Source organism: Rhynchophorus ferrugineus, unplaced genomic scaffold (assembly GCF_030347505.1).
Source record: "Rhynchophorus ferrugineus isolate W39M unplaced genomic scaffold, kcgeb_rfMv2 rfM9, whole genome shotgun sequence".
Classification (NCBI taxonomy): domain Eukaryota; kingdom Metazoa; phylum Arthropoda; class Insecta; order Coleoptera; family Curculionidae; genus Rhynchophorus; species Rhynchophorus ferrugineus.
Genome location: NW_027472588.1, coordinates 13,072,587 through 13,091,609, shown reverse-complemented (window position 1 = coordinate 13,091,609; position 19,023 = coordinate 13,072,587). Strand labels below are relative to the sequence as shown.

Here is a 19,023-nt window from a genome sequence, read left to right as displayed (position 1 = left end):
CAAAGTTATCGAATCGAAATATGTTCATATAATTAAAGACATTTTTTATTTATTAATATATTAATAGTCGTTGCCTACTAATTTCCAATGTGTTTCTACAGTAATTTAAATCTAGATACTTATTTAGGAAGACCCATTGGTCCTTACTTAGTCTCTAGTATAAAACAAAAGTTAGAAGAATTTTTCAATATTTAGTGTAATTCACTACACAACTGTACAAGATCAAATGGTTTTATTCTCTTGAGTCTGCATCCAAGTTAAATATTATCCAAATGTCCGGAATGTTGCAGAATTCTGAACTGAAGAAAATAAAACAATGGCAAAACGTATTCTCCCAAAACTAAACTCCCAAATTTAAATGAGTTGATCAACTAAAAATTCCATTTCGAACATTTTCAACATCGCAGTTTCATTGCTTGGTAAGAAAAAAAAAAGGTTTTATGTAGTGGTTATGTTAATTAAGGAGAGCTGTTAACATCGACATTTATGTGGATAGGTCTTGCAATAAAGTCTTGCTATGCTGGTTGGATTAGCAAACTGTTGTGTATTGCGAGCTGCTAAAACCAACTAAAACTATTACTTCAAATATCTTCCGAAGTCAATTGAGTAAATTGAACTATGTACTGTTGCCAAAAAACCTGTTGTTCTGATTCATGTTCATGGCTCATTACGGAAAATTGGTTAATATCAAACCAACATTATTCTTTATAATACATATTATTAATTTTTCTCAATACCCTTTTAAATTGAAAAAATGATCAGAATGCATGCAAGAAGCCAATATATTTACACGATATATGTTACGTAATATACCAATACACTATCACAAACATATGTTCGTATTATTACAGCTGACATTTTCATCGTATTCGCATTCAAATTTACCCGTCTCTATCAGATAAGATAAGCAAATTCCCATATTCCATTCAAATTTTCATTATTCATCCACAAGGATAAATTCATATGTTAAGCACATGTTGTTAATTTGTCAGTATAAAGAGTTTGTAAAAGTAAATAATAATGTTTCGTCAAATATGACGAAAGGTGTGTGAAAAACCTTACTTTATGCCTAATATGGAAAAATGTACCGCTAAAATTTGTCACATTTTAGTTAAAGTGATGAGCCTACTTGAGCAAAAGTATTTAAAAATAGTTTGCGAATTTTTAAAGTAGTGGCTTTGATTTGCAACACAACCCACAGCTTAAAAGTTTCAGAAAAAATGATTTATTGACAGAAACCAAACAACAAAAATTAATAGTCACTGAGAATAGTTTTCTAACTAGAAAAAATTACAGAAAACTCTTACAGTATATCAAAAATAAAAAACGGTATAATTTAATTTAAACACTTAACATTATGCATATGAGTCTCGTATGAAGGTGCATTTTCTAGAAACATACTTCGGCTGGAGTTCCACAGGATCTTAAGACCATTCCTCTATCTGCTCTATAATGCTAATATCCCAACCAAATAAATAGTACTTGGAACATTTGCCTACCACACAATTATCATGGAAAAAGATGTACCTCTGTCGAAGGCTATAGAAAAAGTACAAGTAGCGGTCAACAAGATCCACAACTGGACCTGGACAGACTGGAAAAAACAGCTTAATAGCTCCAAATCAAGCCACGTTGATTTTGCATTGCGGAGAAATGACAAAAACCGGATTATATTACTTGACGGGTGCCCGATACCTCAAGCAGAATCAGCTCTGAGTATATCTCGATGGTGGTTTAAATTAGAAGCATCATTTTAGACAAAAAGCAGGGCAGATTAGACTCAAAGTAAAAAATGGTTGCACTGCACTGGTTATTCGGAAGATATTCTCAGCTTGATCTAAAACCAAAGAGATCAATTTTTCACTCCATCATGAAGCCAATTTGTATCTATGGTTTGAAAATATGTGGTTGCACTAAAACATCAAACCAACTAGTATTCCAACACGCCCAAAACAAGGTTCAACGATTACTTACCGATGCTTATCGCTACGTAATGAAAGAAGAGCTACACGATGACCTCGAAATCAAATGGATATACCAAGTGATCCAATATTTCGCTTTTAAATATGAAGGTTGTTAAATCACAACAGCGTGGAAGCAATACAGCTACTAAATAAAACACAAGAAATCAAAAGATTGAAGCGAACCAAACCACACGACCTCCTTAGTATATGTGTATTTTTAACTTTAGCTTAAGTAGTTTAAATTTATTTTAATTTGGGAAATACATACTGATGTATTAATTCTTCGTGTTTCTTGTGTATTAATGCAAGTACAACAGAAATTTTATTAAATTAATTTGTAAATTGGGATTGTACTAAACATTTCTAATGTAAGACGTAATTAATGAAAAAATATTATGCTTAAGTTTTGTGTACAGAAAAATTAGTGGGGTATTTCTTAAGAAAAATAAATAATATATCAGTATATATGTTTTATATATTGCGAAAGTTCCGCAACTTTTGAAATTTCCGCGAGCTTGGAAACTTTTCTTGTTAGTTAGGCGAGAATTGAAAGACAATAATTCGATAAGAAAATATCCCGAATTTAAGTTAAGGAATGTCGATGTCGATGTCGCAAACATAAAATTAGTTGGATAATTAACACATCCGGCTTAAAAGAATAATTAATAATTACGGGTTCCATTTGAAGTTTCTAAAAGGATTTGTTTAAAAGAATGCCGAATGCGATTATTATAATAAAAATATATTCTCTTACCAATCTTAATGTGATAACCAATCAATAAACATTTCGATAATTATAGTTTTTATGGATTAAAAGATTTTTGTGTTTATTGCCACTTTAATTTAATTCGTTATTTTTAAAAATATTTTAGGGTCCCTTTTTACTATTAATGTTAACTAGACTTAACCACGGTCTTCGGTGTTAAGCCTACCGACTGGTGAGTGACTTAAATATCATCCCAGAAGACATCCGGTCTTACCTAGCCTGGTTACTGGCGCGACTGGGTTAATTTGCGTTATGGATAACCACACTTATAATCAATCTCAAACATAAATTTACAACCATGCTGCAGTAAGAGGACCGTCCTGTCACCTTGACAACAGCGAATTTATGTCTTTCAATTAGAGTAAAGAATGAAGCTTTGATCTTCGGCAAGCGGTAGTCGAAAAAAGCAATATGGGAAAGAGAAAAGTGTAGATGTGGATGTCGATTTTTCGAGAATTTATTGAAGAAACTGTTACCGAATATATGCTGCTTTTTATCTAACTAACAATTTATCAAGAAGTAAATCAAGCTAGTTAAGAAACTGTTCCATGAAGTTAGTTAATAATTTTTAAATCGCCATCAAAATGAAGTCAAGTCCAATCTTGTTATAAATGTAAATCATTAGGTGTTGACATATTAGCAGTTACCCATGACCCAAAAACCTTGGAAATGGTAAGGAAAGACAACTCCAAGTGTATAAAGCCCGCTGAATCATCAATATAAGATGCAAAGAAAAGATCTATATCAAGACTGGTAATTTGTGAGATTAGAAGGATGTGATTTATTAAATTAAAATAAGCCCAAAGAAAACTCTTACTGTGGGTCGCTGCTGAACATAACTAATAAACCTGAATTGTGCGTTGAAGGAAAAATGGTAGAAATATTTTGAAGGATAGACAATTTAATTTTCCTCAGTAATGTTTAAAATCAGCCAAAAAATGTTCAGTTGCTCTGAATTAGTTTGTTAAGTTAAAAAGTCGATGAAAATAGAACAACATATTCCCCTTCACAATAGCGCTATGGTTACATCATCGGTCGTGAAACAATTTTCAAACGATTGAAGAAGAAGCTTGCATTTGAAGAACACTTGCATTTAAAAATTAAAAATTTAATGGACCGACTATCCTTTTGTAAATCGTTGCTGAAACCAAAAGAAATGTTTTAACCTAATAATTACAAAATAATGTGATGATGAAACAATCGAGATAAGAACCTACAAAAATGCTCTATGAATAGTAGAAGATGTCCTACAAATTTTTGCGCCAGAATTGATCAATAGAAAAGGCATTGTTTTCCATCGCGACAATGCTAGACCACATACATATTTATTCTTTCAGCAAACATTGACAGATATTGGCTCTGAAGGTTTGATGCACCCGCAGTATAGTCCAGATCTTGCTCTGTCTGTACACCGCTTGTATAGGTCTCTGAAAAATTGTCCTAATATATAAAACCGTTTTTAAAATATCCAGAAAACGTTCTATAATTGACGGAAAACTAGGAATACAAAAATATAAAATAGAAAAATAGCACATATATACAAATATATCTACACAGAATAGAAGTTCAAGACGAAATTATTTTCTACCGATTCCATATTTGCTAACAATAAAAATACGAATTATTTACAATACTTAATATCACAGTATTTTTATTGAGGACGTCAGCTATAAAAAAAGTACTAACTAATACATACATACATACTAATCAGCTATAAAACTAATTAAATAATTTAAATAAATTAATAATTTAATACAAACCATTCGGATATAATAACAAAAACAATTAATATATACACATCCGACTGGCACATAAAAAAACGAAAATATTATAATAATTATGGTAAATATTCCATGTCTAATTGACTAGTTTTGTGGCACAATTCAAATTTTCAATTAATTAGCGATCAGCCTAGCATCAACATTGTAATTATAAACACTGTGCATATGTTTAATTAACATATCAATTCCAAGAACCAAATAGACGGAATAATGGAAAACATGCAGTAGTTTTGGTCAAAAATAGGCATAGCAGTGTGTGTATTATTTCGCGGGTCCATATAATACCAGTAATTTTCGACCGAATTTTTATTTCAAACGAATGATTCGTTAAGAGTAATTAATTTTATTCATAATAACTTTTATGAAAAATTTTGTTTATAAGCCTTCGTCTGTACAGTCAATTCAAAAAATCAGCACTTCTTTCCAATAAAATGAAATTGTTTAGGTACCATCGTCAACTATTGCAATTAGAATAATACGGTCATGTTTGAAAAACACCCCTTATCAGTGGATTTCTGACATAATCACTGCTGTTCAGGGTATTAAGGATGTTAGAGAGATAAATGAGTTATATTGCTGAATATGTTTATAAAATTCTAGTAGTTCAAAACACCGCTTTTATAATAATTTGATTTTTAGGTGGTATTTTAGGTCTCTTTGGCATATTGCTTGTCGGTATTTGATCGCATTTTGTTGCCGCTACCTGGCCTCTGGCTTATTTGAAATATAAAAAATATTTATAATTACCTTGCCATTAACTAGATGAAAAAATTATTGGCAGATAGAGTTATGCTGTCAAAGTAGGCATGACATACATACCACCTTAAATAGTGTGAAACGAAGTATTCTAATTCATTCACTTAATTCTGAATTCGTTAAATCCACGATAATTCGGTAGTCAGAGTAGAGAGGTCTAGATACAAACACCTATATTAAAGATCGCCTTGGTTCAGTTAAATTATAATTAATAGTAGTAAGATGTAGGTAGTACAAAGTAAAAGTTTATCATTAATTCGCAAGAAAGTTTTGCTGAAATAGTCAGTTGTGAGCAGCCAGGGCGTAAAGTGAATCTGCAATAAATAAATAAATGGGCTCCAACGGAAGTTCGATATGAGAGCTCTCGAATTTCCCCAACGACGAAGAAAGAACTAGTTTTTTTAACACATGGTGTTAGGTCACCAAAAACAAAATTATGTTGCTGTGAACTAATGTACTAGCCTATGTCGTATTATGGTAGAGAAGAAGATTATAGCTCAAAGTGTCCACTGAAGTTATATTGCAATAACTCACTTCTTCAGCCGCAGATTATTCATTAACTATTATATTATTAAGAAGACTTTGGGAAGTCAGAAACATAGTAAATTATTCCCTATCGTCTGTGGTACACCATGGAAATTTAAGTACAATCAATGCAATTCAGAAGATCACCAAAGGCAAGCGGATATTGTACCCATTTACCCATGTACATTCTGTTAGTCGTTTCTTCAGGAGAAGGGGCTGTGACCACTGAAGTGTTTATAATAAATGGGTTTATTCATATTAGAATAGGATTAGGTCTGTATGGTCATTTGAACAAGTCGCTACATCTTTCCATTAATATAAAATAGTTGTTTCAATCTTCCACGTTACATAACATATATATCTCCGCTATTTGTTTTTATCATCACTCAAAGACTTGTAAAACATCACTCTAATTTGTTGACAGACCAAGCATATTGATTCAAAATTTCGAGTGATTCCAACTAGTAGAACGAAATTCTAAACATCGGATTAAACTATAGGACCAGATCAGAGCAAAAATGGTAAAGCGTTGGTGATTCCGATCACTATATTCATTACATCTAAAGTAAATGTTCATCGACAGCAATCCAGTATTCTGAGTGTAGGATTCACAAAAAATACACATCTTAACACATTAAACAAATACTCACAAAAGAAGAAGTAATACCTCATCAAGACAATACACCATGCCACCAATCAACAAACAAGCCAAATGTTAACAAATATGAAATAATTGTTTAAATATCACATACGATAGCAATGTAATATTTAAGTTATCACATAGATAATCAAGAAAAGAATGTGTAGGCTATAATTCATTTCCTCATATAATCATTCTATTATATTAAAATTAATATAAGTGTATAAAATCATATTAAAGTATACCCATGAAATACACAGCCATTTTTAGAACTAGACAACCACATATACAAATTATTTGACAGTGACATTTTAACTAAAATGTTATATTTCAAAAAATATTAATAACCAAAACAATGTAATTATTTGTACGACGTATATATTGTTGTATTATATTGACGCTATTCGTTAATAACTATCTTTGAAACTGTTTACCAATAACGTAACAGTTATTTCCTTTGTGTTGAACATTTAGTACAGAAAGGAAATCTGGGTAATAAATTATTCATAGCGTACGATGTGACGCAAACACCAAAATAGTGCAAAACATACGACAACGTTCTTCTCGTGCTGTATCAACAATTTGTCTAAATACATTTTTAGTAGTAGTCGAAACAAAACAAATTACAATGCAGGAAACGTATTTAGCGATATCCACACAGTATTTTGTCACTGTAATCTGTATAAAGTATGATTAAGCTCGCGAGCGTATTACATTCGCTACGGGGGTCCGTTGATTAGAGGGCGTAACCCCCGAAGACGAATATTCCTCGAACTGGACGATAATGCGGCTTACTTGTTTTTATTACTACGTTTTTGTTTTCAATTATCGGCTTTAACGAGATTTTTCCCAATGGTATTTTAAGCTATATTTTATCTGTATAAATCTTGATATTTTATAATTATAATTGCTGACAACCGTACATACAAAATTTGCCAGTTACGTAAAATAATTAATCTTATATATTAAATGTTTAGTTTCAATACATCAATTGTCGTTTCTGAAATTTTAATATAAGTCACTAAATTCACTATATATTAATCAAAAAGTAAGTATAGATATATTTAAACACATTAAATAAAAGATTATCTAATTAGAGGCAACACAACATACAAGGTATATGACAGCGACATATAACCTGTACATATAAGATTCGACAGTGAATAAATATAATTAAAATTAACAACTTTTAAAAGTTCAATACCGATACACCAATTAATGTTATTACTTTACTGAAAATCACTAAAAATTATTTAATATTCACCAAGTAAATTATTGTACGTTCTAAACTACAGTAAAATAAAAATATGGCTAAATGATTGACTGATAAGCTATACATATAAAATTTGACTACTAAAATCATTTAATATTTGACAGGAAATACGTTATTGTACATTTTGATATGTTTAAAAACAAGTGAATACGAATGTTTTTAAATAACGGCAACATCTCATACAACGTAAATGACAGTGACGGATGACACTGAAGGATGACAGTGACATTTAGTTTTGTTTTAGGTGGATTTATAACAAAACTTTCCTAATAGTAGCACGTTTTATCAATTTAGGGGCGATTACAAACAAAAAAGGGCTAAAACTACTTGACATTAACAGATAAAACAGTTCCTTATAGTGGTTAAGCATTAACTTTGTAACATAAATATGTAAGTGTATTATTTGATAGTTATGTTTAATAATTTTTATTTACAGATACCGCTATAAATTAAAAACTCAAAAATAATGAAACAACAAGGAACAAATTTATTCCACAATCCGGTATCGCCGAACGAATGCAATTTTTCGTTATGGAAAATGCCGGACTCCTTACCAATTACGCGTCCGGTTCCAGATAATCAAAAAGGATTGGATTGCAAACTGGCCGACTTGCCCGAATGTAATATAGGACAAATATGTATCAGAAAATCCGGAAAAACTGAAATCCGTATTGGTTCAGTAACGTACGACTTGGAATGTGATGACTTAAAGCGGATATCTCATCAGGTGGTTGCCGGGGTAAAAAGGGAAATCAACAGTTCGGTCGATATTACGGAATTAGGTAGCATACAACAGGGCTTTAATGTAATCCCATCTTGGGAACATATTGTTAAGAATCTCAAATAATATTACAATCATTTCACTCTGTGCTAAGATGTCATTTTTTTAAAATACAAATCTTTAATAAATGTTTAGATAAAAATTTTCTTGTCTTTATTTGTCACTAGATGTCGCCAGCTAATTTAGGTATAAGGCATAGAAAAACAGACATTTAACTTCATAGGAAATTTTGGGGAAATGTTTCGCGACGTCCAACATCTAGAGGTCGCTACTTTTGATAATATAATAATAATTTTTGCTTTAATCTCTACGCTATGCGACGAGATCTGATTGGCTCACTTCGTTTCTATGGTATGCGTGTTGTTTATTTATTTTGGGCTACATTTTTAGTCACAGACTAAAGAAATTTAGAAGAGAAAGTTAGATGGAAAAATCCGGTCCCACGTTTAAGCTTTTCGGAATCGCCGTTACGCGGCCAAATGTAAATGAAAAATGCAACAGCTGTATGTGTGTTTCTCTCGTTCGGCTTCGGTATTAATAATTCTAACCTGAGCATTTAACGGCTATTTTCAGGTGATATAATTTGTGTTGTTTATTTACGCCAAGTTTTTCGGTATATATATATATATATATATATATATATATATATATATATTTGACAATTACTTTAGATTATTCTGTGTATTTTAATTTATTAGTGTAATAAAAAGAAAACCTTAAGGGGATCTCTTATAATCTCCTATGTAGATCCAGGAAAGCTGTAATCATTTATAATCATTAAATAGTAAGTATTTTGTTAAATAATAATGATTTATTGCATTGAAATAATTAACCAATAATTATTGAGATTCTTTACCTTTACTAGAAGACAAGGAACATTTGCCCCCAATGGCAATATTAAATCGCATACGTATTTTGAGGCTGATAGATATATAGGAGATTCTTCTAACCCAACAAGACCCAGAAGTAAGTATATAATAAGAAACTTATATTTATTATTAGAGAATGGAGGTTCTAACTTGAAATTTATATGTCCATTTACAGATAACTCAGCCTGTCCCATCAGTTTCGTTTCAGGACGGATGAAAAACTAATGGCTTTATTCTTATTAAATGCAGTGGCAGAGGATATAAAGTGTTTTCGAAAATATTCTGCTTGCCTTCTAGAAGAACATTAATGCAGATACTGAGTAAGGTTCCTTTTTGCTGCTGGAGTAGTAACATCTAATTTTGGTCGTTAGTTCTGAAACTTGACTGTATAGACCGAACTGCAGTTGTCATATTTGATAAAATGTACCTCAATTTAGGTAGGTTGTTAATTTAGTTGATTCTAAAAAATAATGCAACAGAACCATTAATAATTATGTTATATATTTTAATGTTTGTTTTAAATATTAGAGAGAAGATAATATCAGTGGATTACGCGTTTTGGGTAGTGGAGATATCTCTGTGATTATATCAATGTCCTTATGGTCAAGGAAAATTAATGTAATTGTAATATATCAATAAAATATATTTAAATATATTTATTTTTTTATTTTCCCTGTAAAATTGAAATATATTTTTTAAATTTCCCGCTAAAATTTTTTACTATACATTTTTGAATTTCCCGCTCAAATTTTTAAAATTCCCGCTATACATTTTTAAATTTCCCGTTGTAACTAACTGTCATACGGCGCATTCGTAAGCGCCCTCACACGGGGATTCCGAACGTAACTTAGAACCAATTTATAACGTAACTTTATTCTATGTTTTTAGTTACGGCTGACATAAGGAATGGTGCATTTAGAAATTAAATGATTGTTTCATTAGTATATATAAGTCGATAGTACAAAAAGTGAACTGAATTATTGATCTAGGAAGTGTTGTGTACCCGGATGCATAGTAAAGAAATGCAAAATCGTTTTCATTCGAAGCAGTATTTGGCTTTCATAAAAAATGATAATGTTAAAAATCCCAAACCGATTTGATTAGGTATCAAAGAAATTTATGATCCTTACAACATGTTTTGTTGTTGTAAGTTGGAGTAAATTTATTTATATAAAAAAAATATCAAAAATAATTTTTTTTAATTTTAGAAATTAATCCCCTTCCGAAACAAGCTATGCGAACGGCTATATAATTTTCTTCTTGGATTAATGGTTGCAGATCCAATAATATAATGTCTCCTGAATGCAAATCTATTAAGAGAAGATTACCGATACTCAATACATGAGGAATTTTGATGTAAAATTTATTGCCCAAGTAAGAACAATTTTGTTTAAGTGTCATCAATTTAACAAGTACCTTGAGGGGTTCATTAAAAAATATATATATTGGCTTAGGGCTACTCAATCCAGATAGTTTTTTTTTAATCTAGCTCATGGATTCAGGAATATACATGTCGGCTAGTATGCTTTAGAAATCATTTGAAGCAGTCAACATATGCTAAGTTAATTTTTTTCATCTCATTCGTCTTTAGGAAATTGTGAAGAGAATGAACATGAGGGCTATTTAAATAATTTACATTCTATACTAACGGGGGTGACTATAACTTGAATTCCAGATATTCCTATATGAATAAACGAGCCAAGGCAATATATTATGCCTCAGAAAATTGTTTTATTACACTGCCAGTAATTCTCTTTATTTTGAACTCTTTTATTTTATCCCGCGATATTGCCACGTCGATAATATAACATGTTTTTGTCAAATATCTTTTAAAAACATAAATTTTAAATCTTTTAATTGTACAATACATAATGATTTTCCAGATAGAATATTACAAATAATAGGATGTACTATACATTTTTGGGTAAACCCATAATACATCTGTAATCGATTAAATTGAATGCCTTAAACAAATATAGAAAAGGGAAAATACTGAAGAAGTAATTTTGATTTGTTCCCAAGTTCTTTGTTGTTGATGAAAGAGGAAACCACTAAATTTCAGTATACGATTAATATACTTTAATTGTAGGGAATTAAATGTATTGTAGAGTGTGAAAGCTTTATGAGCATGTGTGTTATTGTTCAGAATATACATGAACGTTTGGTTAACATGTATGAGTGGAGAAATAACAATAATTGTTTTGCACATATGGCAAATGCATTAAGGAGAATGCAGCTTTATCAAGAAAGATGTATACAGATAGTAACAGGAAAAACTAAAGACAAATGTAGTAATATCATAATGACTTTACAAAGTTACATTTTGCATCGAAAGAAACAAAAACTAAGTATAAAATAAATATGCTCTCTAATGAAATTAAAATACATTACATATACGCAATTGTTAATTGAGTGGATTAGGCCTTCGGGGATATCACTACATACAAAAACGCGCCTAGAACTCTACCGATACTTGTGTGAAAAAAAGCTCAATGTATATATAATAAAACAACTCTAACCTATAAATTATTGTGGCTGTAAAATTAATTGTAGTTTCAAGTTCTTCGACAATAAATGCATTTGATGTACTATAATGTTAAAATAAATTATATTTAATAGAATACTTGTTCAAATATTTTATTTATATTAAAATTTTATTATATGTCAAAGCCTAAATGTACTAAAACTCAGAGTAGCTGCGGCAACATTGCGACGTTTCCCGTGTTACTGCTACTTTCCACTGCTATTTTATATTTTATGATTAGTGCTACGTTATCAAACAATAAATATTGACAATTTGAATTATTGAGTACGTTAAAATACAGCTTGTTATCAAAATTTGGTTCTAATTTTATCATTTCAAGCTGATTGATCCCTATTTCCTTATTATCGAAAGTTATTGCAAAATATATTCGTGTTTATATTACTTTATATATATCTTTTATATCTATTTAATAATACAGGAATTTAATACAATTACAATTTCTAATAAGGTTAGCTTAAGTTGTTATATTTAATTTACTTTTAAAATTAATTTATATATCATTTATAATATAACTCTAGTGACTATTAGCAACATTTACTAATGAATGTTATATTTATTTTGGATTAATTTTCAGCCTCCATAATTAATATCTGAATAACGTTTCAATTGGAAATAATCAATTAATACAATATTTAGTAATAGTAATTTTAACATGCACTATTTAACAAATATTACCAATATTCAGTTATAACTATTTACCTCCAGATTTCACCGTCAATTTACCAAATACTATAAAGGTAAACTTAAGGACATATAAAATAAAGAAAAGGAGAAATATAGAGCCCATAGGTCTATAAATATACGTATGTATTCAGTGATATATTGTCAAAGAAAAATTATTATCCAATTAATATACCGTTAAAATGCACCCCAGTATAATTTTGGTTTTGAATTTTTAATTTCAGGTCGATCTGTCTTATCTCTATTATCTTATTAAAAAGTAAGTAAAATTTATACTTGTTCTTGTTACTTGTGACAATAACTACCTAATAAAACATACTAACACTTGTTTCATCTTTCTATAAATGATGGGTTTTTAATGAAATAGGTATAATTTTATTATTATGTTAAGAAGTTCAATTTCTAATAAGGTTAGCCTTATCATATTTAATTTACTTTTAAAATTATTTTATATCTCATTTATAATGTAACTTTAATATGTATTACCATCATTCTATTAGTAACATTTACCAATTAATATTTGAATTTGCCAAAACAGTTGAAATAATCAATCATTATTTTTTATGGCTTTTTGCATTAATTAACTGTTATTATAAATATTATTGTTTTAATATTACCAAAAATATTTTGTTAATTTACATTTTTTAAAATTTCTAATAATGCAATACTGTCCCAGTAATCTACTACAATTGATGTTGATCATAACCGAAAAAATCGATCAGTTGGCCGTATGGATGGTTGCATAAAATTAACATATTATTTTAGATCATATATTAAAATGTAATGTAATCCTAACTTCGTAAAGAAAAATTAGTAAATATGTATACAATACGTATAGAAATGGACAATCACTTATTATATTAGTACCTATAGATAGTATATATGTATTAACTCTGTTTTTGCTAATAAATGAATACAGAAGCGATACTCTATACATTTAAGTTACTCAGTGAAATCGGGAAATAATATGCAGGAGACAAACAAAATAACATGAATACTACACGTAATTACCTCAACTGAATGACAGCAGAACTCAACACTAACTTAAGTAATACTGTTTCTATAAAAACAGCATGGCGGAAGCTCCATAAAGAAATTCATGGAAAGGTTGAGTAACAGTCATAAAACTTGAACACTTCATGATTAGAAGAATGTTGTATGGTCCATTGATCATCGCTTACATCGGAAACCCCAAAAGAATCCTACGATCCGAACTGCTTGCTTCCTAAAGTTAAGCGTGGGTGAGTTAGCATTATAATTTGAGTGGCAGTACCATGGTACTGAACTAGTATGCTCATTCACATCACTGGTAGGATTACTGCGAATTAATATCTAGACATACTCAATGATGAAGTTATTACCATGACTAGTTCATTGCTGCCAAAACACTGCATATTTCAAGATAATAATGGACCCATACATTGAACTGTATTGGAAGCTTTAGAGCCGAGTGTAATGAGTAGATTTCTATCCCCAACATTATTGAAGCAACAGGCGAACGTTTTGGTACAATAATGGGATAATACTGCATTGAAAAGTATTCAGATACTTTATTTCCGAGAAGAATTGCAGAAGTTTTAAAAGCAAATAATGGCTTAACACCTTATTAAAAGATAAATATTGTGTATATGTCAGGCGATATTATTATATATTGTCTATCCCCTGTATATTTAATTGAAAATTAATTTACTCCAGTAATATTAATGAACGCATATAAAATATTCTAAACACAATCTGTGTTTTCAAATTATATTATTGGTAATTTTAGGAGATAATTTTTTAGTGAGTGCATCAGTACATCATTGGTTGAAGTTCCGTTAGCTTGAGAGCAATCTCTGCTGATACAAATGAGACTAAGGAGCATCAAAAATAACAAAAACTTACCTGCACAATCACGCTCGTCAGTTCCGTCCCGACAGTCTGGTGAACCGTCACACTTCTTGTTGCTGGATAAACATTTGGAGTCATCACAATGAAACGCCCCTTCATTACAGCCTAAAACAGAAAATTCGAAATAATTTTCAGATATTCATTCCGTGACAAATGCATTACTTTCACACTCCTGTTCGTCAGTACCATCCTGGCATTGTACGTGACCATTACATCTGTCGCTGATAGGAATACATCTGTTAATATCACAACTGAACTCTCCCTGTGCGCATTCTAAAGACAAAAAAAATTATGTACAAAACCATCCAAACTAATAAAACAGTAACGATGAAAACTAAACAAAAACGGTCAATCATACAGCTCGAAATTATGAACGGTGTAAATTTGAAATTGCTGTTAGTGAGCATGACCTTCAACCGAAAACTCCATGAATACAATTAATAATCGAGGACGAATGTTATTAGTAAAATGTTACGTTTAGAGAATCATTCGTTATGGTATATAGGGTGAAAAGGGTGAACAATTACAGAATAATATTTTCAAAAACAATAAATAAAAAGCTTGTTTGGGTTTATTAGATATGCAGCTGAAAATGTACATAATCAATAATTTATTCCTCGTCGCGTTATGGTGAATGCGCCGGTCCAAAAGGCCGTTTTTACTATCTCATTCAATTATTAAGTAAAGTTAATTCCAAATTAGCGATAAAGAAACAACGTATTGGATCCAGAAACAAGCTTTTTATTGATATATTTTACACACTATATAATATATATATCTATTCTAAATATTTACATATTACCACCAACTTAAATGGTATTACTAATAATTTATTGCATTAAACACCAAATTTAGTTATAGAAATGGTAGTAATATAACAGCAATGAAAAAATATGTATTGAAAATATGCTTTTCCTACTCTTATAATTAAATCAAGGAATATTATATCACCCAATATTAAAAAGGCGTTGGCCTGATGCAATGACACAAGAATAAATACAACAAAAACATATAAAATAATAATTTGAATAAAATATCCAGAGTTAAAGTGAAAATAATGATTAAATGTAATGCAGACTATATACAAAGATTCTTATTTTTTGCAACTGGCCTTAACTTTCAAACCTCAAGCCTTTTAGTGAAGATAAGAGATTTCCTCTTTTAAATAACAGATAATATTTGAAAAATATCACAGAATATTAGGAAATTCTTTCAATCTTAACGAAGTGAAGTCTCAAATGTACTAAGACAACCACTCTACATATAAAATAAATCATATAAGGAACAATATTTTTATGTGGAATTATGAATTGTTAGATCCGAGTTTAATCAAAACTGAATAACAAAAAATAGTTGATGCCACATATTACATCACAACAATAAACTCAGTAGTATTCAGACCTACCGGAAAAATAGATTACGATTACTGATATTAAATGATGAATTAAAAGTGCAGTATAGGCCTCACCAATTTAAGAAATGGGCATCAAAATAGTTAGGAATCGCTGAAGAATTATTGTGGCTGAAAAAGAAGCTTTCATATGAAACATGTATAAAAAAAGTATATATTTAAAACAAACCATTCATTTTGTTTTATAGATTGATATTATATATTTAATAAAACATAATCGGCATTATGGGATGTTGAAGCTAGTAGTGGCAAAATAAAATAATTTGTTAACATTTTAGAAAGACCAAATGTATACATATAAAATGGCTGATTATTGTTATGAAATATTAATAGAATGATATGTAATATTGTAAAATGAAGATATATCAACGGGCCATAAGTTTGGGCTGAAAACCTGTCTCAAGTAAATCCCAAGTGTTTTTTGGCTGCTTATACGGATCAGTTTTTGTTATTCTGTTCCAGCCCAAACCACGCATTAGATGAATCATGATACCATCGTGTTCGATATAAGATGGACGGTGCTTTTATGTACAACAATTAGTGAAGCCCACCACCAAACGTTATTAGTAAGTTTTACCAAACCACCAATCACGTCTACTACATAACACGTACGCGATGGACAATTTCTCTCGTCACTTCCATCGAAACAATCTTTAATTCCGTCGCATCTCTGATCTCCGTGATACGATCCAATGCCGTCGTCACATCGGACGATATCGTCTGCCCTTCCGGATGTATCGAAGATTTCTTCTCCGCTACCTTCAAACGGCGCTTCAGTAGGAGCTTCAGTTACTGGCGGAGGAGCTGGAGTTGTAGTGGTCGTAGTGGTAGTAGTGGTGGTTGTGGTGGTGGTAGTTGAAGAAGATGTTGTCGGTACTACATTATAGTTTATAAGTTATAAATTAGCGTAAACAGTTTTTACGAAGAAGAAAACACATAAAAGTTTTAAAATCAAATACCTGAAAGTTAAAAGTTAACAACAAACATACACTATTAGCAAAAAACAAGTGGTATCAATGACAATCTAAGAATGTTAAAAAAATAATAAATACGATATTAAAAAATAAATTGAACAATAAATGAACCTGTAATTAACACTTGTAATTGGTTCATTAAGAAACATAAAGCATGTATTTTATTATCAACATATTTTGTTTACAATATTAAACAGCCAAGTGATAGCCAAGAGCCAATTATCTTAAACTAAATCTTCCTCAACTTATATCGATTAACGTTGAGTTTACTTGTTATATAGGAAAATATAAGTTGATAAATCAATATACCATTTTTTAAAAATTATCACGCAAAAGACTACATAATTTCATTTAACAAACTATTTAATATACAGTAATCTCTCGTTATCCGCGGGGGTTACGTTCCGTTAGTGGTTGCTGAAGCCCCGGTTGACGAGGGATCCAAACATGTAAGGATTAAAAGGAGAAAAGCATGTAATTTTGTTAGATTTATAGTTGAATTTATTTATCTATTAATTAATGAAGAAAAATTGTACGCAAGTCAGGTTATATATATTTAGAAAATATAAATGTAATAAAACAAAGTTTTTTTTTAATTAAAGGATTGTGGGCCTTTTATTTTTTTTCTTAATGTCTTTCTGCGCTTCTTTATACGGTTGTAGTAAACCCTCTAGACTATTATAAAACTTAATACTTGGTTCCAGTGAAGGATTCAGGTCCAAAACAAAATTCTACTGTTGATAAGCATATGGCAAACTCTTATTTATTTTGTCTAAAGTTAAAAACGTAACAGATCAATTGAAAAGTCCCCGGCCTATCATAGTAAAATAAATCTTTGGCAAAATTAATTTTTTTATTCAACATAATTCCCTTCAAGAGTGATACACCGATTATAGCGACCCTCCAACTTTTCGATACCATTTTTGTAGTACGATTTGTCCTTTGTTTCAAAATAGGCCTTAGTTTCGGCGATCATCTCTTCATCGACGAAAATTTCTTCCCAGTGAGCATTTTTATAAGATCTGAGAACAGGAAATAATGGTGGCCAGATCTGGAGAATACGGTAGATGAGGAAGCAATTCGAAGCCCAATTCATGGATTTTTGAAACGGTGCATTCTCTTGGTGAAGCAGCACCTTCCTTTCTTCAAATGCGGCCTTTTTTCGGAGATTTCGTCCTTCAAACGGTCCACTAACGCTATATAATAGTCGCTGTTGATGGTCCTTCCTTTTTCAAGGTAGTCAATGAAAATTGTTACATGCGCATCTCAAAATACAGACGCCATAATCTTGCCAGCCGACTGTTGCGTTTTCCCACGCTTTGAGCGAGTTCATTGTGTGTGTCCACTTGGATGACTGTCGATTGGAGTCGGATGACTTCGGAGTGAAATGATGAAGCCATGATTCATATATTGTTACACATCAACGCAAAAACTCGAGTTTATTACGCTTGATCATCTTCAAACACTGCGCCGACTCGTCGTTGTTTTTGGTCAACAGTGAGCTCGCGCGGCACCCACTGCGTGCACAGAGCTTTCTCATACCCAAATATTCGTGAATGATATGATGTACACGTTCAGTTGATATCTTTATAGTGTTTCAATTTACTGTCATTCAAAATCATTTTGTGGATTTCTTAAATGCACCGTCTTCGGTGCTCATTTCACCCCGTCTAAGCTTAGCAAACCAATCCTTGATGGTTGATTTTCAGTATCAACCATCAAGTCCGACAGTATCCGGAAACTCGGCATCAAGCCAAGTTTTTGCTTCAACTGTATTTTTTCCCTTCGAAAAGTAATATCTTTCAATACGCGAAATTCCTTCTTATCCATTTTTTTCACAATAACAAAAGTTGCTTCACTCAAAATGCTATAATTCATAAAGTAATGATCCGACAGCTATCAAATTTATGCACGCATCTTTTGAGGGTTAGAGCTAACTAAAAGACATGTGGATTTAATTCTAGTAGGGCAATATATGTGCCAGGTCGGGGACTTTCAATTGATCTGTTAGTAGATTTTTCCACTAATTCTTGGGAACTATAATCTTCGTCATTTGATTCCTTTCAATGATTGATCATTTGATTCCATTCCATTCATTGAGTTCCTTTCTGTGAGTTCATTGTCATTAGCGGGTAAAACTTCTTCACCATTTGTTGACTGAAGATAT

At 30.9% G+C, this 19,023-nt stretch overlaps 1 protein-coding gene and 1 long non-coding RNA gene across 48 annotated transcripts in view; one reads left to right on the top strand and one right to left on the bottom strand.

Annotated features, from left to right (window-relative positions):
* The window catches only part of LOC143202289 (basement membrane-specific heparan sulfate proteoglycan core protein), a 698,200-nt gene that overhangs the window by 326,961 nt on the left and 352,216 nt on the right, over nucleotides 1–19,023 (bottom strand). For 46 of the 47 annotated variants that reach the window (XM_076413660.1, XM_076413659.1, XM_076413679.1 and 43 more), the window contains 3 exons: nucleotides 16,495–16,758; nucleotides 14,634–14,744; nucleotides 14,466–14,576 (listed from right to left, as the gene is read on the bottom strand). In XM_076413660.1, coding sequence (XP_076269775.1) covers nucleotides 14,466–14,576; nucleotides 14,634–14,744; nucleotides 16,495–16,758 — 486 coding nt within the window. The remainder of the gene's footprint in view (nucleotides 1–14,465; nucleotides 14,577–14,633; nucleotides 14,745–16,494; nucleotides 16,759–19,023) is intronic. The other variant, XM_076413683.1, reaches the window with a different exon arrangement.
* LOC143202305 (uncharacterized) lies at nucleotides 9,152–9,669 on the top strand. The gene is made up of 3 exons (XR_013007115.1): nucleotides 9,152–9,270; nucleotides 9,352–9,452; nucleotides 9,531–9,669. It is a non-coding gene; the product is annotated as an uncharacterized LOC143202305 (long non-coding RNA).